The 14,940-nt window shown below is 40.9% G+C and overlaps 1 protein-coding gene across 1 annotated transcript in view; it reads right to left on the minus strand.

The window, feature by feature from the left end:
- APAF1 (apoptotic peptidase activating factor 1) overlaps positions 1-11,553 on the minus strand; it is an 87,286-nt gene extending 75,733 nt beyond the window's left edge. Inside the window, 5 exon segments of the mRNA XM_038387752.2 lie at positions 4,582-4,694; positions 9,148-9,331; positions 9,895-10,092; positions 10,881-11,070; positions 11,412-11,553. Of these exon segments, the coding sequence (XP_038243680.2) occupies positions 4,582-4,694; positions 9,148-9,331; positions 9,895-10,092; positions 10,881-11,070; positions 11,412-11,549 (823 nt within the window). The 5' untranslated portion in view covers positions 11,550-11,553.
- Positions 11,554-14,940: the final 3,387 nt, after the last annotated feature.

Below are 14,940 nucleotides of genomic sequence, written 5' to 3' on the forward strand. Positions count from 1 at the left end.
GCCTGCTGTAGCCCAATCTGGCCTGGGGGTGGGACACCACATATGGCTATAGAAACTTTTATTATTGGTTTTCATTCCCTTTGCAAGGTCCAACTCTACATAGCTTTTGGTCTTTCTCACTTTATCCCTACATGTTCTGACCTCAATAAGGTAGCTTTCCTTGCTGATCCCTCCCATCTTCCACTCCTTGTAGGTTTTCTGCTTTTTCTTACTCACCTCTCCGAGATGCTTGCTCAACCAGCTTGGTCTGCAACTCCTGCCTATGAATTTTTTCCCCTTTCTTGGGATGCAGGCTTCTGATCATTTCTGCAACTTTGACTTGAAGTAATTCCAGGCCTCCTCTGCCTTTAGATTCACAAGTTCTTCAGTCCAATCCACTTCCCTAACTAATTTCCTTAATTTTTTAAAGTTAGTCCTTTTGAAATCAAAAACCCTAGTCACAGATCTATTTTTAATCTTTCCATTTAGTTTGAACTGAATTAGCTCATGATTGCTTGAACCAAATTTGTCCCCTAAAAACATTTCTATGAGGTCCTCACTACTCACCAAAACCAAATCTAAAATGGTGTCCCCTCTTGTTGGTTCAGCAACTACTTGGTGAAGGAATCCATCAGCTATCGCATCCAGGAAAATCTGAGCCCTATTATTATTACTAGCACTTGTCTTCCAGTCTATATCTGGGAAGTTAGTCTCCCATGATCACACAATTCCCATTAGTATTTACTTAATTAAAAACATTAAAGAGGTCTCTATCCATATCCAGATTGGATCCCGGTGGTCTATAGCACACCCCAAGCACTTTCCCAGGGGAGACTCTAGTAGCTTTCTTCCCCAGACAGACTCTGTCTTTCCATTCCATCACTTTTTATTTCTTTAGTCTACCTCATCATTGATGTACAATGCTACTCCACCACCTTTGCCTTTATTTCTGTCTTTCCTAAACAGTACATACCCTTCAATACCTGTACTCCAGTCATGACTACTATTCCACCATGTTTCTGTTATCCCTATATCATCTGGTTTCACGTCCTGCACCAGTAGCTCTAGTTCCTCCATTTTGTTACCTAGGCTCCTTGCATTAGTGTACAAACATCTTAATTTTTGCTGTTTGGCTTCGCTCACATTAGGCACAGACATTCTATTGCCAGTATCACCTATTAGACTGGTATCTACATTACCCTTCCTCCTTTTATGTCCATTCTCCTACCCACAACTGTACCCTTTCTTACTTCGTTTTCTTCCCTCTCAATGTTAAAATCCTGTGTGGAGATTACCTGGACATCTCCCAACCATCTCCCCCAAATTCCTAGTTTAAAGCTCTCTTTAATCAGTTGTGCCAGCCTCCATCCTAGAAGTCTATTTCCCTCCCTACTCAGGTGAAGTCCATCCCGAGAGAACAGTCCTCTGTCCATGAATGCCTCCCAGTTGCCATACTTAAAAAAGCCCTCCTTATAGCACCATCTGTTGATCATCATAATCTTGTCACACCTTTGTTGCCCTTCTCTAGGAACAGGCAGAATCCCACTGCAGATAACATGAGCCTCGATTTCCTTAAGCATCTTCCCCAGCCTGGCATAATCTCCCTTGATACATTCCAGCAAGAATCTAGCCGTATCATTTGTTCCCACATGAAGGACTATCAGTGGATTCTTTCCTTTCCTCTTCAGCCTCAGGTCCACATCCCGTATCTTAGCACCCGGCAGACAGCACACCCTTCTCTTCTCTGGATCAGCTCTGGTTACAGGCCTGTCTATTCTTCTCAGCATGGCGTCCCCAACCACACAGACCCTGCCTTTTCCTGGTGATGGTGCGATTCTCCGGTCTATCCCCTCTTCCCTCTGGCTGCAAGTCCTCTCGATTCCTAGTCTCCCTTGCAATCCTCTGAAACCCAGCCCGTATCTTCCTGGGACTCATATTTGGTGTTTTCTCCAATGACTCTTCCTGTAGGACTAGTTGCTCTTCTCTTCTTCCTTGCCCTTTCACTTTCAGTGACCACCTGCTGTGCCTCTTCTTCATTTTCCAACTCCGCAAATCTGTTCCTGAGCTCTATTTCTCCTTCATTACCCCGTCTTTTCCTCTGCCTGTTTCTCCTAGTCACATGCTTCCACTGTCCATTTTAGTCACCCAGCGGTCTCCCTTCAGAGTTCTTTGGTCTTGCTTCCATCTGCAAGTCTGAGCTTTTCCCTTCAGCCTCCTCATGTCTTTGCTCCATCATCCGCTCAAATCCCCTTCTAAACTCAACCAGAGTTTCCACCTGCATCTCCAATCCTCGGTGCTTTTCTTCCATCAGCTCTACCAGGTGGTACTTCATGCAGACAAAACTCTTTTCAGGTATCCCCTCCAGGATCATGTACATGCCGCAGCTTCCACATCCAGACATCTTCATTGTGTCTTCCACTGCTTGGGTCACTACCACTGCTGGCTCTGTATCTGTCATAGCCTTCATAGGACCTAGACAAATTGGAGGATTGGGCCAAAAGAAATCTAATGAGGTTCAATAAGGATAAGTGCAGGGTCCTGCACTTAGGATGGAAGAATCCAATGCACCGCTACAGACTAGGGACCGAATGGCTCGGCAGCAGTTCTGCGGAAAAGGACCTAGGGGTGACAGTGGACGAGAAGCTGGATATGAGTCAGCAGTGTGCCCTTGTTGCCAAGAAGGCCAATGGCATTTTGGGATGTATAAGTAGGGGCATAGCGAGCAGATCGAGGGACGTGATCGTTCCCCTCTATTCGACACTGGTGAGGCCTCATCTGGAGTACTGTGTCCAGTTTTGGGCCCCACACTACAGGAAGGATGTGGATAAATTGGAAAGAGTACAACGAAGGGCAACGAAAATGATTAGAGGTCTAGAGCACATGACTTATGAGGAGAGGCTGAGGGAGCTGGGATTGTTTAGTCTGCAGAAGAGAAGAATGAGAGGGGATTTGATAGCTGCTTTCAACTACCTGAAAGGGGGTTTCAAAGAGGATGGCTCTAGACTGTTCTCAATGGTAGCAGATGACAGAACGAGGAGTAATGGTCTCAAGTTGCAATGGGGGAGGTTTAGATTGGATATTAGGAAAAACTTTTTCACTAAGAGGGTGGTGAAACACTGGAATGCGTTACCTAGGGAGGTGGTAGAATCTCCTTCCTTAGAGGTTTTTAAGGTCAGGCTTGACAAAGCCCTGGCTGGGATGATTTAACTGGGACTTGGTCCTGCTTTGAGCAGGGGGTTGGACTAGATGACCTTCTGGGGTCCCTTCCAACCCTGATATTCTATGATTCTATGATTCTATGATTCTCACCCAAGTCCTGTTAGTCCGCGAAACACAAACCAAAGCAAAACACCACTACCCACAGAAAAACAAATCCCCAACGAGCACCAAAAACACTGCCAGAACACCACACGCTCCCTTCACTAGCCTGTCTGTTCCTCTGCCTGGCTCTTAGTCTTTCCCGCAAACTCCCCTGTTTACAGCTCTGTTTGCTGGCTCCTGTGCCGCTGCAGCTGTTTTTAAATATTATTTATTATTAGCATGAATTATTAGAAATCAGGTGAACAACAGAAAAAAAATGATCACTTGCAGAATGACCTCCAAGTGGAGAATGCTATCAAGTGGGACTACAAAAGGCATTTGGGACTTTTTAATGAAAATATTAACTCTTAAAAAAGACAAAATTAACTATGATCAAGTATTTCAACACCAACAGAACAGATTAGCTGCAAACTGATTTGGAGAAATCAGAAAGAATAGATTCCAGGCAACAATATCAGATTCAATACCAATATACGAATCCATATATCAATTAGTACTTTGTGTAGCCATGGTGAATAGTCCCATAAACATTTTCCAAGTGCATGTGAGCAAAATCTAGGGGAAACCCCCCCCCCCACTATTTACAGCTACATTCTCACATGAAGGGAAGGCCCACTGAAGAAAACACACAATCAATTTGGTGTTCTCAGTGCCAACATAACATATCATTGTCACAGGCTCAATTTTCCACTCACCAAGGCAAAAGGGGCTAGGAGCAATCAGGAGCTGCCTATTCAGCCCATGAAGAAGGCAGAAGGAAGTGGCTTATACACTGTCCCTGTTCCTTTCTCCAATAACCCCTTTAAGTTGGCCAAAGGAATAGTATTTGTGTCCTTCATTGGGAATTACATCATGCCTTCAAATTGTATAAACAGTTTGAAAAACATAAGAGTCTTGGAGGACAGGAAGTAGGAAGGGTAGGATTCTAAAAGGCTTTTCTATTTTGCACACAAGACAACAGAATTTTGCACACAAGACAACTTCACAGGCTGTTTTATGTTTTCATGGTCTTTGTTAACAGCACATAGAAAATTTTATGCACATTCTTATGGAATTCGAGTGTAGCAGACAGCAACTCTACCTGTGTCCCTTAGATCTCCTATTACTTCAGCCACCTGCACCTGAGAGAAGTAGAGCATACCTGAGGAATGATTTTTATAACTGAGGTGAAGGAGAAGAAAGCAGTATCCTTTCAACAGAAATGCAAACATTTAAATCAAAATTCATTAGTTTTAAAAACATACATATCAAGACCTAGGAAAGGAAGAAAACAATCCTTACCAGTCACTGAGTCTGTCACACTCCTATCCCTACTGGTAATAAGAACTTGACACTGATTATCAAAAGCTTTTAATACCCAGGAATCCCAAATGTCATCCAGAACCATGAGACACCTAAAACAAGGGAAAAAAAAAATCGGGGTCAACTGATCACTTTTCAAACAAATACTCTGGAAAGTTAGATTATTAAAGTGCTGTCTTTAAGATGCATTAAACACTGCAGTTCAGGGAAGAATGGTATGTTTTGAAGCCAAATATCTCAAAAAATAATTAAAAGATTTTGCTATTCATGGCTTTGTCAATAGGGAAAACATGCATCTTTGCTTGTAATTTATGGCTGCATGTATTTGTCACAGCAGAAATATTAGGCAAGCATTTTAAGATTTTTCTTTTTAATATCTTTCAGGACAGATAAATAAATAAGCTTGTTGGTCAAGCGTGGCCTTACACTTCACAAACATAACTATACAAAGATAAATGCTGTTGAGTGGAGTGTAACTTTTGAACACTGATTCCAATCAATTCTAAAATTTCAGAGAATGTCCTAAGTATCAATGGCCAGCACTCATTCATTTTGGAGAAAAATCAGAATATTGAAAAAGGGGACACTGGAGGACATATTGAGCCCCATGTGATCTGATTAGCATAGCTACAGCACAGCAAGCACCTCTGCAATTTTCTACAGATCAAATCAAACAAAAAATAACCAAATGGTTGATGACACCCATTAACGCCTTCAAGTATAACATTACCCCAGCCCATAGACAACTAATTGCTCTCAGAGCTCGGAGCCACTTAACAGCTGTGGGACAGTGCTCAGTCCTGATATCCACCCTCCACAAAGTCTGCTTCATGGCAGGGGAAGAGATCAACAGCCAACACCTGTCCATTGCAATCCAGAAGGAAGAAAGGTAGTTTTGGGGGGCAGGGCAGGAGTGGAGGGAAAGACACACAACCCCTGACATGGCAGGAAAGAAAAAGAGCCCTTAGTGTGGAAAGAATGCGGACCCTGCTATGAGGGAAAGAGGGACAACACCACCGGGGGCAATTGAGTGATCCTGGTATAGGGGAAAGGAGGCACACAGAACCCTCACCAGGGGAGAGATTGGGGAATCCTGGGGATGAGAGGGTGACACACAGGGAGTTTGTGAGGTGGAATGGAGGAATGTAAGAAGCCCCGATTAATGCAATAAAGGTCAGCCTCCAGAAACTACAATGCATATGTCCTCCTAGTTGGTTTGAAAACAAATAAGAAATATCCTACCGTATGTAAGATAAATAAAGAAGTTGGACAGAATGGCTAACTGAATTTTGCCTCCCATAGGGCAAGTATAAACTTTTTTAGGAGAAACAAGTTTCCAGCTGGCTTGGCTTGTTTCAAGTTTGTTTGTTTTTTAAATCTTGAAAAAAAAAAAGTTACCTAGAAATAACCCTGCCTCAAGATTTTGCTATGATGCGACCACTCTATTTAAATGAACAACATTTTCCAGGGACTATACATTAAAGTATTTCTGCAGCAGGGCTATGCAGTGCAAATAGACATCTCAGACTAATGAAAAATAGCCTTGCTCACACCCTGCACCACCACTGAAAGGGGATTTGTCAAAGCACATGGTCCCTTTTCCTTAAAGGTCCACTGCCTCAGAGCAAAGAACCCAGAGCAGATGAACCAGGAGATGAAAGGGAGCTTCAGTTACTTGCATTACGAGCACTGTAGAATAAAACAGATATTCAGCTGAATTGCATTACATGGTTTAATTTTATTGCTCATTCTTTTTGGGGATTTTCAAAAAGCACTCAGAATTGGCCTAACTGTTCCCACTGAAGTCAAATGGAGTTTTACAATTGACTTCAACTGAAGCAGAGTTAAGCCAATAGCAAGCACTTATGAAAATCCACCACATATATACAAATGCATATACGCTATAGCTGAGATTTTCAAAGCTGCCAAGGGGCTTTAGATCCCTAATTCTTCTTTTTAATGCAAACCAGGCATCCAAAACACCTTAAATTACTTTGAAAAATTCAGTCTATGCAATTATAAATTAATTAATGAAAGATTTCCATTAGGACACTCAATCTCATGAGGGATAAGGAGGAATGACCCTAGAGTACTGTCACAGACATGACTCAGTAACGTGAAAAGTGTTGTACACCATATATGTAACTGGCTGCTTATATGTGTGTATACTCCAACACTTCAGGTGTAGTCCAAAGTTTTCCCAATTTTTTGGAGCTGGGTGACCCCCTCCCGGCACTAAGAAAAGTTTCCCCATCTCCTCCACCAAAACCTCTAATCCTAATCACACTTAGGAGAAATGTTATGACTATAACCAGAACAAATTCTGAAATTTAAAAAAACTCCAATAAGAAGTGAGGTACAGAGTGTTAAAACATAATCATGATCCAATATGATGAATGATGTCTTGTTAAGAAAAATATTCCTAGGTACTGATTGGGAAAACACAGTCCAGTTTCCCTTTGATCAAAGGCAATTGGAATGCTTTATTTTCATCACCAAAAAGAAAACTGTCAGATAAAAATGGAGTTAGACTTGAAAATCTTCACAACTAATGCTGGATCGTCTTTTAAAGGTAGCTGAACTCTGCTGAATTCCTGGCTAGAGAAAGTCAGTTGTAGCATCAAGTCCTAGGTGAGGTCTATCAGTTTGTCTTGAAAAGGCTTTGTTAGTGCTCTCAGATCAACAGCCACAGGTTAAGTGTGCCACTAAAGTTGATTATTGAATATGTTAACAAGGGGAGATTGCTGATGTTTCATAAAAATCTGCACTTCTCTTATTTGAAAGAATCAAGACAGCACTTCACATTTTAAACCTCTCTCACTTCAACAAGGAGGAGTTCAACAAGGATGTCCTCTGTCATCAAACTGTCATCACAAAGTAAAAACAGAACAAAAAAGTCAAGAATTCATGCAATGACCCCTACCAAAGCTCATTACTATAAAAGCTTCATGGGGGACTACACATTGGTGTTCAGGTATTTTCTTGGAAACAAAAATTTGGCAATATATGAAACAGTAAAGCAAAGAATGTGTTTGAACAGCCCTCTACTTTTCTGCCTGACATCTATAAAATTTGCAATATTACTACTCCAATACAGAAGTCTCTAACTGCTTCCTCCAAGTTCACTTTCAGATACCTTTCCTGCTTGCCCTGGCACTGCTTTACAGAACATCAAGTCTTCAGTACAATCAGAAACATCTCTCAAACATGTCAGAAGCTCTGCAGCACAAGAGATGTTAGTTGACACTTCAAGTCAATTGCTGATTTGTCACTTTTTCTAAAAAGTTTGAAAGTAGTTGGATTGTTAGATATACTCAACCATATCGTTACTCTGACAAATTATTTGAATAAAGCACTACTTTCACTTTAAGAACCTGCTTCAGGCCCAACAACTTTTGAAACCAAATCTATCCCTTAGAGAAGGATAAGATTTTCTGCAATGGTATATGCCTTACATTGTTATGTGACACATACAAGACATCTGAAGGGCATTTGTCTGACATTTCCTGATGGAGCAATTAAATCTTGTTGATTTCTTCTCAGGTTTCTCTTTCAGTGACAGATATATGGTTTCTGAATATCACCACCACTTCAAAGATTACATATTCTTGGCAGCCACTTCAGATCTGACCACAAGCTATGGTTTCAAGTCAACCAGTGAGAAACCATATGTAGTATTTCTACATTTTCTTTTTGCCTTCTGAACCATCATTGGAATAACCTATCACAGTCTTTTCACAAAAGATTCATCTTCACAAAAGGACTCCTCTTTCCATGTCATCTGCCAGCCAGAACTAATCTCCAGCATAGACTGAACAACCATAGCAACATGGTTGGGCAAGGCTTAGCGCTGCCCTAGGGTGTCATGAACAATCACAAACACTGTCTGGTGTTCCTAATGACACATTTTGTCATAGTGTGTGCGCATAGGTACTTCATGGTGAACATGTTTAATGGGAAGTGTACTGTTCTGAATAAAGTCCAGGCACAGAGTTATATGTTTAACATGATTTTATCAGCAGACTATTCATATTCACGCACATATTCACATCCAGGACAAGTCTACACTGAATCATTGGCAAGTGTTCTCACTTTACAACAATAAGTTGATTTGGAAGGGATATACTACTACATAGTGTACATTATAAATCCTTTTACATTTTTGTGTATGTAATTTCAGTTTTTGCATGCCTTCCTGAACCCACCACAAACAGTATGGGAAATCCTGATATAGGGACTTTAATTTGAGAATCATAATATGTTTAAGAGTAATCCAACTTCTTGAAAATCTTTCCAGTTTTGCCTTGCATAACATTTCCTCACAATCTACAGCACTACCTCCAAGGATATTCAAAGGCTAGGCTGGAAAGAATTTAAAGGGTGACCATGGTATTACTGCCTTTTACAAGTTTTGAAACCAAGTCACAAAACGGTTAAGCAACTTAACCAAGATCATGGGTTTTTTTTTTTTTGTTTTTTTTGTTTTTTTTTTTTTTTACATATAGCCCAATTCCTCCAATACATCTTTTATCCCACTAATAGTACCTGGGGTATTTGCGCAGTATCAGTAGACGAAGGCGATCTTTAGCCTCCTCAATATTAAGCGGTGGCCTTTGTGAAAGAGAGAAGTCCTGGTCTAGTCTACTACAAAGATTCTGGAGTTTCATTAGCAACCCTGCCTTGTCTTGTTTTCCAACAGAAATCCAATGTACTCCTCCTGGGAAGCAATCTAACAAAAAGATGATGTAAAGTTAAAATTCATATTTTTAGTGGAGATATATTTGCTATGAGTGACAAATACAAGCAAAATTATGTTAAGAAATTACTTTATATAAAGCTAAGATGGGAATAAATTTTAAGCTCTGATAAGTAGCTGTCAAACTAGATAAACATATTTTGAAAAGTCAATAAAATACTTCCATAATTCTAAATCCAAATACATTTGTACATCACCCAAGTAAGAGTGACCTGCTTATGCCCTTATTTAAAATACTATCCAGGATGGAAAGTTACTCTGGGAACCTTTTTCCACGAATCACAGCAATATCCAATGATCCTAGAGTATAAGATGATGATCAGATTGTTATATGCAATCACAAAAATTGGGAGATCTATTAGAGCATCCAGTTCCAACACCTGGCTAGTTAAGGACTGTGCTTCTTATTGCCAGGGTACAAGATGATGGATGAGATTTTTTTAGAAATGCCCAAATCCCATTTACCTGCAATGGGACTTAGGCTCTATAATAATTTATGAAAATTTGGTATGTGTATAAAGGATGGACATCTGTACCTTCCAAGAGATGGTGATCCCGCAGTGCTTCTGCTGTTAAAACAGACTTCCCACAACCTGCCATTCCATAAACAGTAACCCAACCTGGATCACTTCTTAAGTTGTACAGTTTCTGTTGAATTGCTTTTACCAGCTTTGGACGAGTAACAAATACAACTGGTCTTTGTGGTACCCCACCTTCACAGAGGATTGTCCTCACTGAAATTTAAAAAAACATATACAGAAATAATTTCTAAGTGATTTTTCCCCAGCTCTTTACTTAAAAAAAACCAACCCAACAAAAAAAATGCCCCCACACCAAAAAGACACCCCAAAACTTCCCCCCCATCATAAAAAGTACTGGATCACCAATTGCTGAAATCCACTGCTTGTCCCCAGAACAGGTGGAAAGGTTACAAAACAGGCATTTAGGATAATTTGAAGTCTATAATTAAAAACAAACAAACAAACAAAAAAAAACACTTATGGTAAATGAGAAATTTGAACCAATTTTTTAGTATGTCCCAAGTATTAAATAAACATAAAAGAAAGTTTTGTGGGTGGGAAATAAGCTTCCAAGATGAATGAGATTTTCAGAGTTCGACCTCCATACTCAGATTCAGCTTCTCCAAAATATGCTGACAGGAAAGGTCTTCCTCCTGACTACCACTTCACAATCAAGTATTTGGATTTAAATGGAAATGTAGGACATGTAAGCCTTCATTTAAATAACTTAAATTTAAATTTTTAAAATTTTGGTTATTTAAATAACAGAACATTTCTTAAAATAAAGTTACTGGACATGAAACTGCACCAATTTCAGACAAAACCCTCTCTCTCCCCACCCCACATGCCAGATGAAATATGGCAACATTGACTAGTGCCATACCAGATCCAACTGTCTCAGGAAGCAGTACTTGAAGCAATATACTTACTTATTTTATAGTAACTAAACTAGGATTTAATTCTTTATTTTCAAGAATTGAGAATGCAAGAGTTATACTGACCATACGAAGTAACTGCATCCATAGACTTATTTCCATTACAAGAGGAGATAATAGGGATCCCATCCTGAAGAAGGGCAGCCAGGTCTTTGTACCCTTCATGAAGCAGTGCGTTATAGAAGGATATGTATGAATAATTATCTTTTGCAAGAATAATTTTTATTAGCATAGCAGCTCGTTCCTTCTGTGTAGTCTAAGAGAAGCAAAAAAAAAAAAAAAAAGTTATATGCAATCACAAAAATTGGGAGATCTATTAGGTCATCTAGTTCCAACACCCGGCTAGTTAGAGACTGTGCTTCTTATTGCCAGGAATACTTGCTGCTAATACAGGTCAGATAATGGACCTGCATTAAGACTTTAATTCAGCAAGGTATTCAAACATACACCTAACTAAGTATGTAAATAGTGCCACATCAAGTTTAGATACCTTGCTGAATCATGGCCTAAGATGTCAGAAAACTATTCAAACAAGTATATTAAAACATGTTGAGCAATCTGGGAATAGGAAAGTAATTAAGAAGATATGCATTTTACCTGTGCTTTTACTTTCTCCTCCTCCTGTAATGTTAGGACTTCATCAGCAACCATATGATCCATAATGTAAGAGGTCTTGATATCTCTTTCCAATGCTTCATGATTCAGAAGCAAATGATTTCGAGATTTCATATCCATTTTTCTTCAGAGTAGAAAAAACAAGTTTGCACAGGAACATGTACTAGTCAAGACATTAAGAAACATTAAGACTCAATTTTAAAATATATTTCCTTTTTTAACTTAAGAAAAGTGCAGCAGTATTCCCAACATTAACTCCAGTTGAAATATACCTGATCTTCAGTTAGTTTCATGTTATGAATTACTTCTTACTAGAAAGTACACAAGCAACCAATGTTTCAGCCTATTACTGGTGTTTCTTGAGAACGCTATATAAAGATTTTCATATTATTCTCTCCAAGATGCTCAGATGCTCATGTCCAGCTGGACTGATGAATGTAACAGATTAAGAAAACAGAGGGAAAACCCCACTTCCTGCTTCTGTCCATTCCTAACCACCCAACTTCTATCTAACTTACCCCCACTCCATTTCCCCATCAATCCTGTCTCCTGCTCCTATCCTCCCCATTCTCTTCCAATGCCTGGCTCTTACCCATCCCCTGCTCCCACTGATGGCCCCCAACCACCAGGCTCCTATCCGACCCTTCTGGCTCCTGCTCCAACTCCTCCACCCACCAGTGCATCGGAGTCAGGCTACTTCCTCCTCCACTCCATGCTGTCTCTGTGCCAGCAAAAGGCATCTTCTCTCCCATGCTCTCAGTCTCCCTGTTCTCAGTTCCTGTGCCTGGTACCACAGCAGCAGAAGAAGAAATTGCTAACAAAGTCTTGTTCAGCTTCTGCAAATCCAGCATAGATCATACTCAATAGGTGCTCTATGGGGATGGTGCATGAGCAGTCGAGTTGTATACATGAGCTGTGTGGGGATGGAGTATGCTCAGTGCAGATGGAATCTTCTGGGAATTTAGCTACCAAATTCTACCAAGCCTCTCCTGAGCATGTACAAACTGAGACTTTTCAAAGACTAATGGATTTGGGCAAATTTTCACTGAAAAGATAAAAGGCACAACCCTGATGGCAGAGCAGGGCAAGCCCTCCCACAGCCAAAATTCAAGTCCCTTATCTAAAGCATGGAGGTGTTTGAGCTTCTTAACAAAATCACTGAAATTTATTTTTAACATCAACAAACATACTTTCCCGAATCTCATTCTCAGGAACCACAAATCAGCCTTAGGCAGACACCCAGTATGAAAAATTGCAGCCCAAATGATTTAAGTTTGGCAAAGGTAAAGCCCCCAAAACAAAGATTCTCCTAGGAGTAGAGAGTTAAAGAAACCCCTGTGCCCACAAGGATCCTCACTGCAGGATCAAGGTATAAGTTACCCCAAAGTAGGAGAGCTAGGGAGGAAGGCAGAGAGCAAATTAATCAGTTGAGAGAATGGATCATATTAATGATGTCGGTCCCAAATCTCTTCCCAGGGAGAGGAGAGAGTGCTCCCTGCTTCTCTGGGGGCAAAAAGACCCCAGACCCACTTAGCTGCTCATAGCCCCCACCCTTCTTCAGCTCACCCTCCCGCAGGATCCTTGCCCCAGGGACTGTTTCTCTCTCAGCTGCTCCTCCCACACTCAGAGCCCCCTTCCTCAGGGCACAGCCCTATGGCCTCACCTCTTTTATGAAGACTGACTTCCCATCCCACCCCACTGCCCCCCCCAGCCGCCAACACCCCACCACCACAGGGTACCCTATGCTCCCCCACCACTATTGGGTACCCCACCCTCCCTAAATGGCGCTCCTGGCCAAGGCACTCCAGGACTTCCCCGTAGAAGATTCTGTTATCCCCATGCCTCTGTAGGGCGGGCACAGCGATGGGGACAAGGGGTGTGCACTGAGGCTGCCTCTCAGTGAGTTGCACAAGCCACTGGCTGCACAGAAGGGGGGGGAGGGAAATCACTCTGAAACCCCTCCTCCCCCCAGGACACACTCAGTGGTGAGGCTGCACCCAACCCTGACACAGTGCAAGAGCTGGGCCTGCCCCATAAACACACTGGGGCCCTGCCCCCATGAGCTAGGTGCACTGCGATAGTGAGCTAGAGGAACAGAGTCTTGCAAGCTCGCCCAGCCCAGCCCTGCCCTCCCTCCCCAAGGCAGTGATTTAAGTCTCTCCCAGCTGCTTCAGACATGCCTACCTGAGCAGGGCCATCCTTAGGATTTATGGTGCCCTAAGCAGTATTATTAAACTGGTGTCCCTATGCCTGACTTGCTCTTAGCAACACAAACATAAGCTTACAGTATTGGAAAACTTGCCATATGCACTTTATTAAAACCAGTTTAAACGAATTAAATATGCTAGAATGCTGATGGACTATACTTGCACTAAAGAAGTAGCACTATAGAAAAAAATTCTGATTTATTGCCAGAATGATGCAAATAATATAAATTTTTAAATTTGTCAACATTTTACTGGAAATTTCTATGAAGAGGTATTGAAACAAGGATTTGTTTTTCATTAAAAGCAATCTTCCTGGCTTTTTTGGCTGCAAAAAAAGAGTAATAAAGACAAAGACAAAGTAATGTCTTGTTTGTTTGCAAGACTAGCAAGACCAGTCAAGCATTCCTGACTCATTGTAGAGCAGAGATAGTTTTTAAATGAGCTTTAGTTTTGAGAAACTCCATTCTCCTGATGCTACTGTTACAGGAAACGTCAGTAGGATATGAGTGGCAATGTACATATTAGGATATATGTCAACAAGTTTGCTGGTATGAACAAACTTGTATGCTGGTATGTACAATGTCCATCACACACTTTGCATGTGGCAACACTAATGACAATGTACTCAATTCTTCATACAGTTCAAGTCCATTTAAAATCAAAGCTATCACCATGCTTCAGGAGGCTCTCTAGGTTCTTGCACTTTGTCATTAGCTGCTCGTTTTCCTATTTCGTTGAATTTAGTTATGTCATACAAAAATCCAAACTGTTCTTGGTGTGCTCGTAAGGTATTAAACCTTTCATCAATGGCAGATATTGCTTTATCCATCACAACATTAAAAAATTTAACCTCAAATTTCTTTTCTGGATCTTCTAATGGGCTCATCTGCTCCTTTATATTCCGCTTACCATTTTTTCCTCGAAACTCATCAGATTCGGACATGGAAATTTTGGTTCTACACCGAGTGCCTCTCCAAACTCTCTTGCTGTAACCTGTGCTTCTTTGAATCCATTCTCTCTGTATTTCACTAAAAGTCTTGTGCGTCGTTTAGTAAGGCGAGTGTTGAATCAAGCTGCATCACTGGACTCTGCATTATTTTGCTTACACTTGAGTTTTAACAAGAACGTCATACCAAATTATGATAGATGTTAGAAACTTGAAACTGGAAATTTTAGAAGCCAATGACTGTGCTTCACTTTTAGCTTTTGGATCTCTGGCTTCTTCCAAAATAGCAACCTGTGCTTCATCACTGTGTCAAATTTTCCCAGCAGTTGTACAAGGTCCAAAAAATTGCCATTTTTCT

Source organism: Dermochelys coriacea, chromosome 1 (genome assembly GCF_009764565.3).
Source record: "Dermochelys coriacea isolate rDerCor1 chromosome 1, rDerCor1.pri.v4, whole genome shotgun sequence".
NCBI classification, from domain to species: domain Eukaryota; kingdom Metazoa; phylum Chordata; order Testudines; family Dermochelyidae; genus Dermochelys; species Dermochelys coriacea.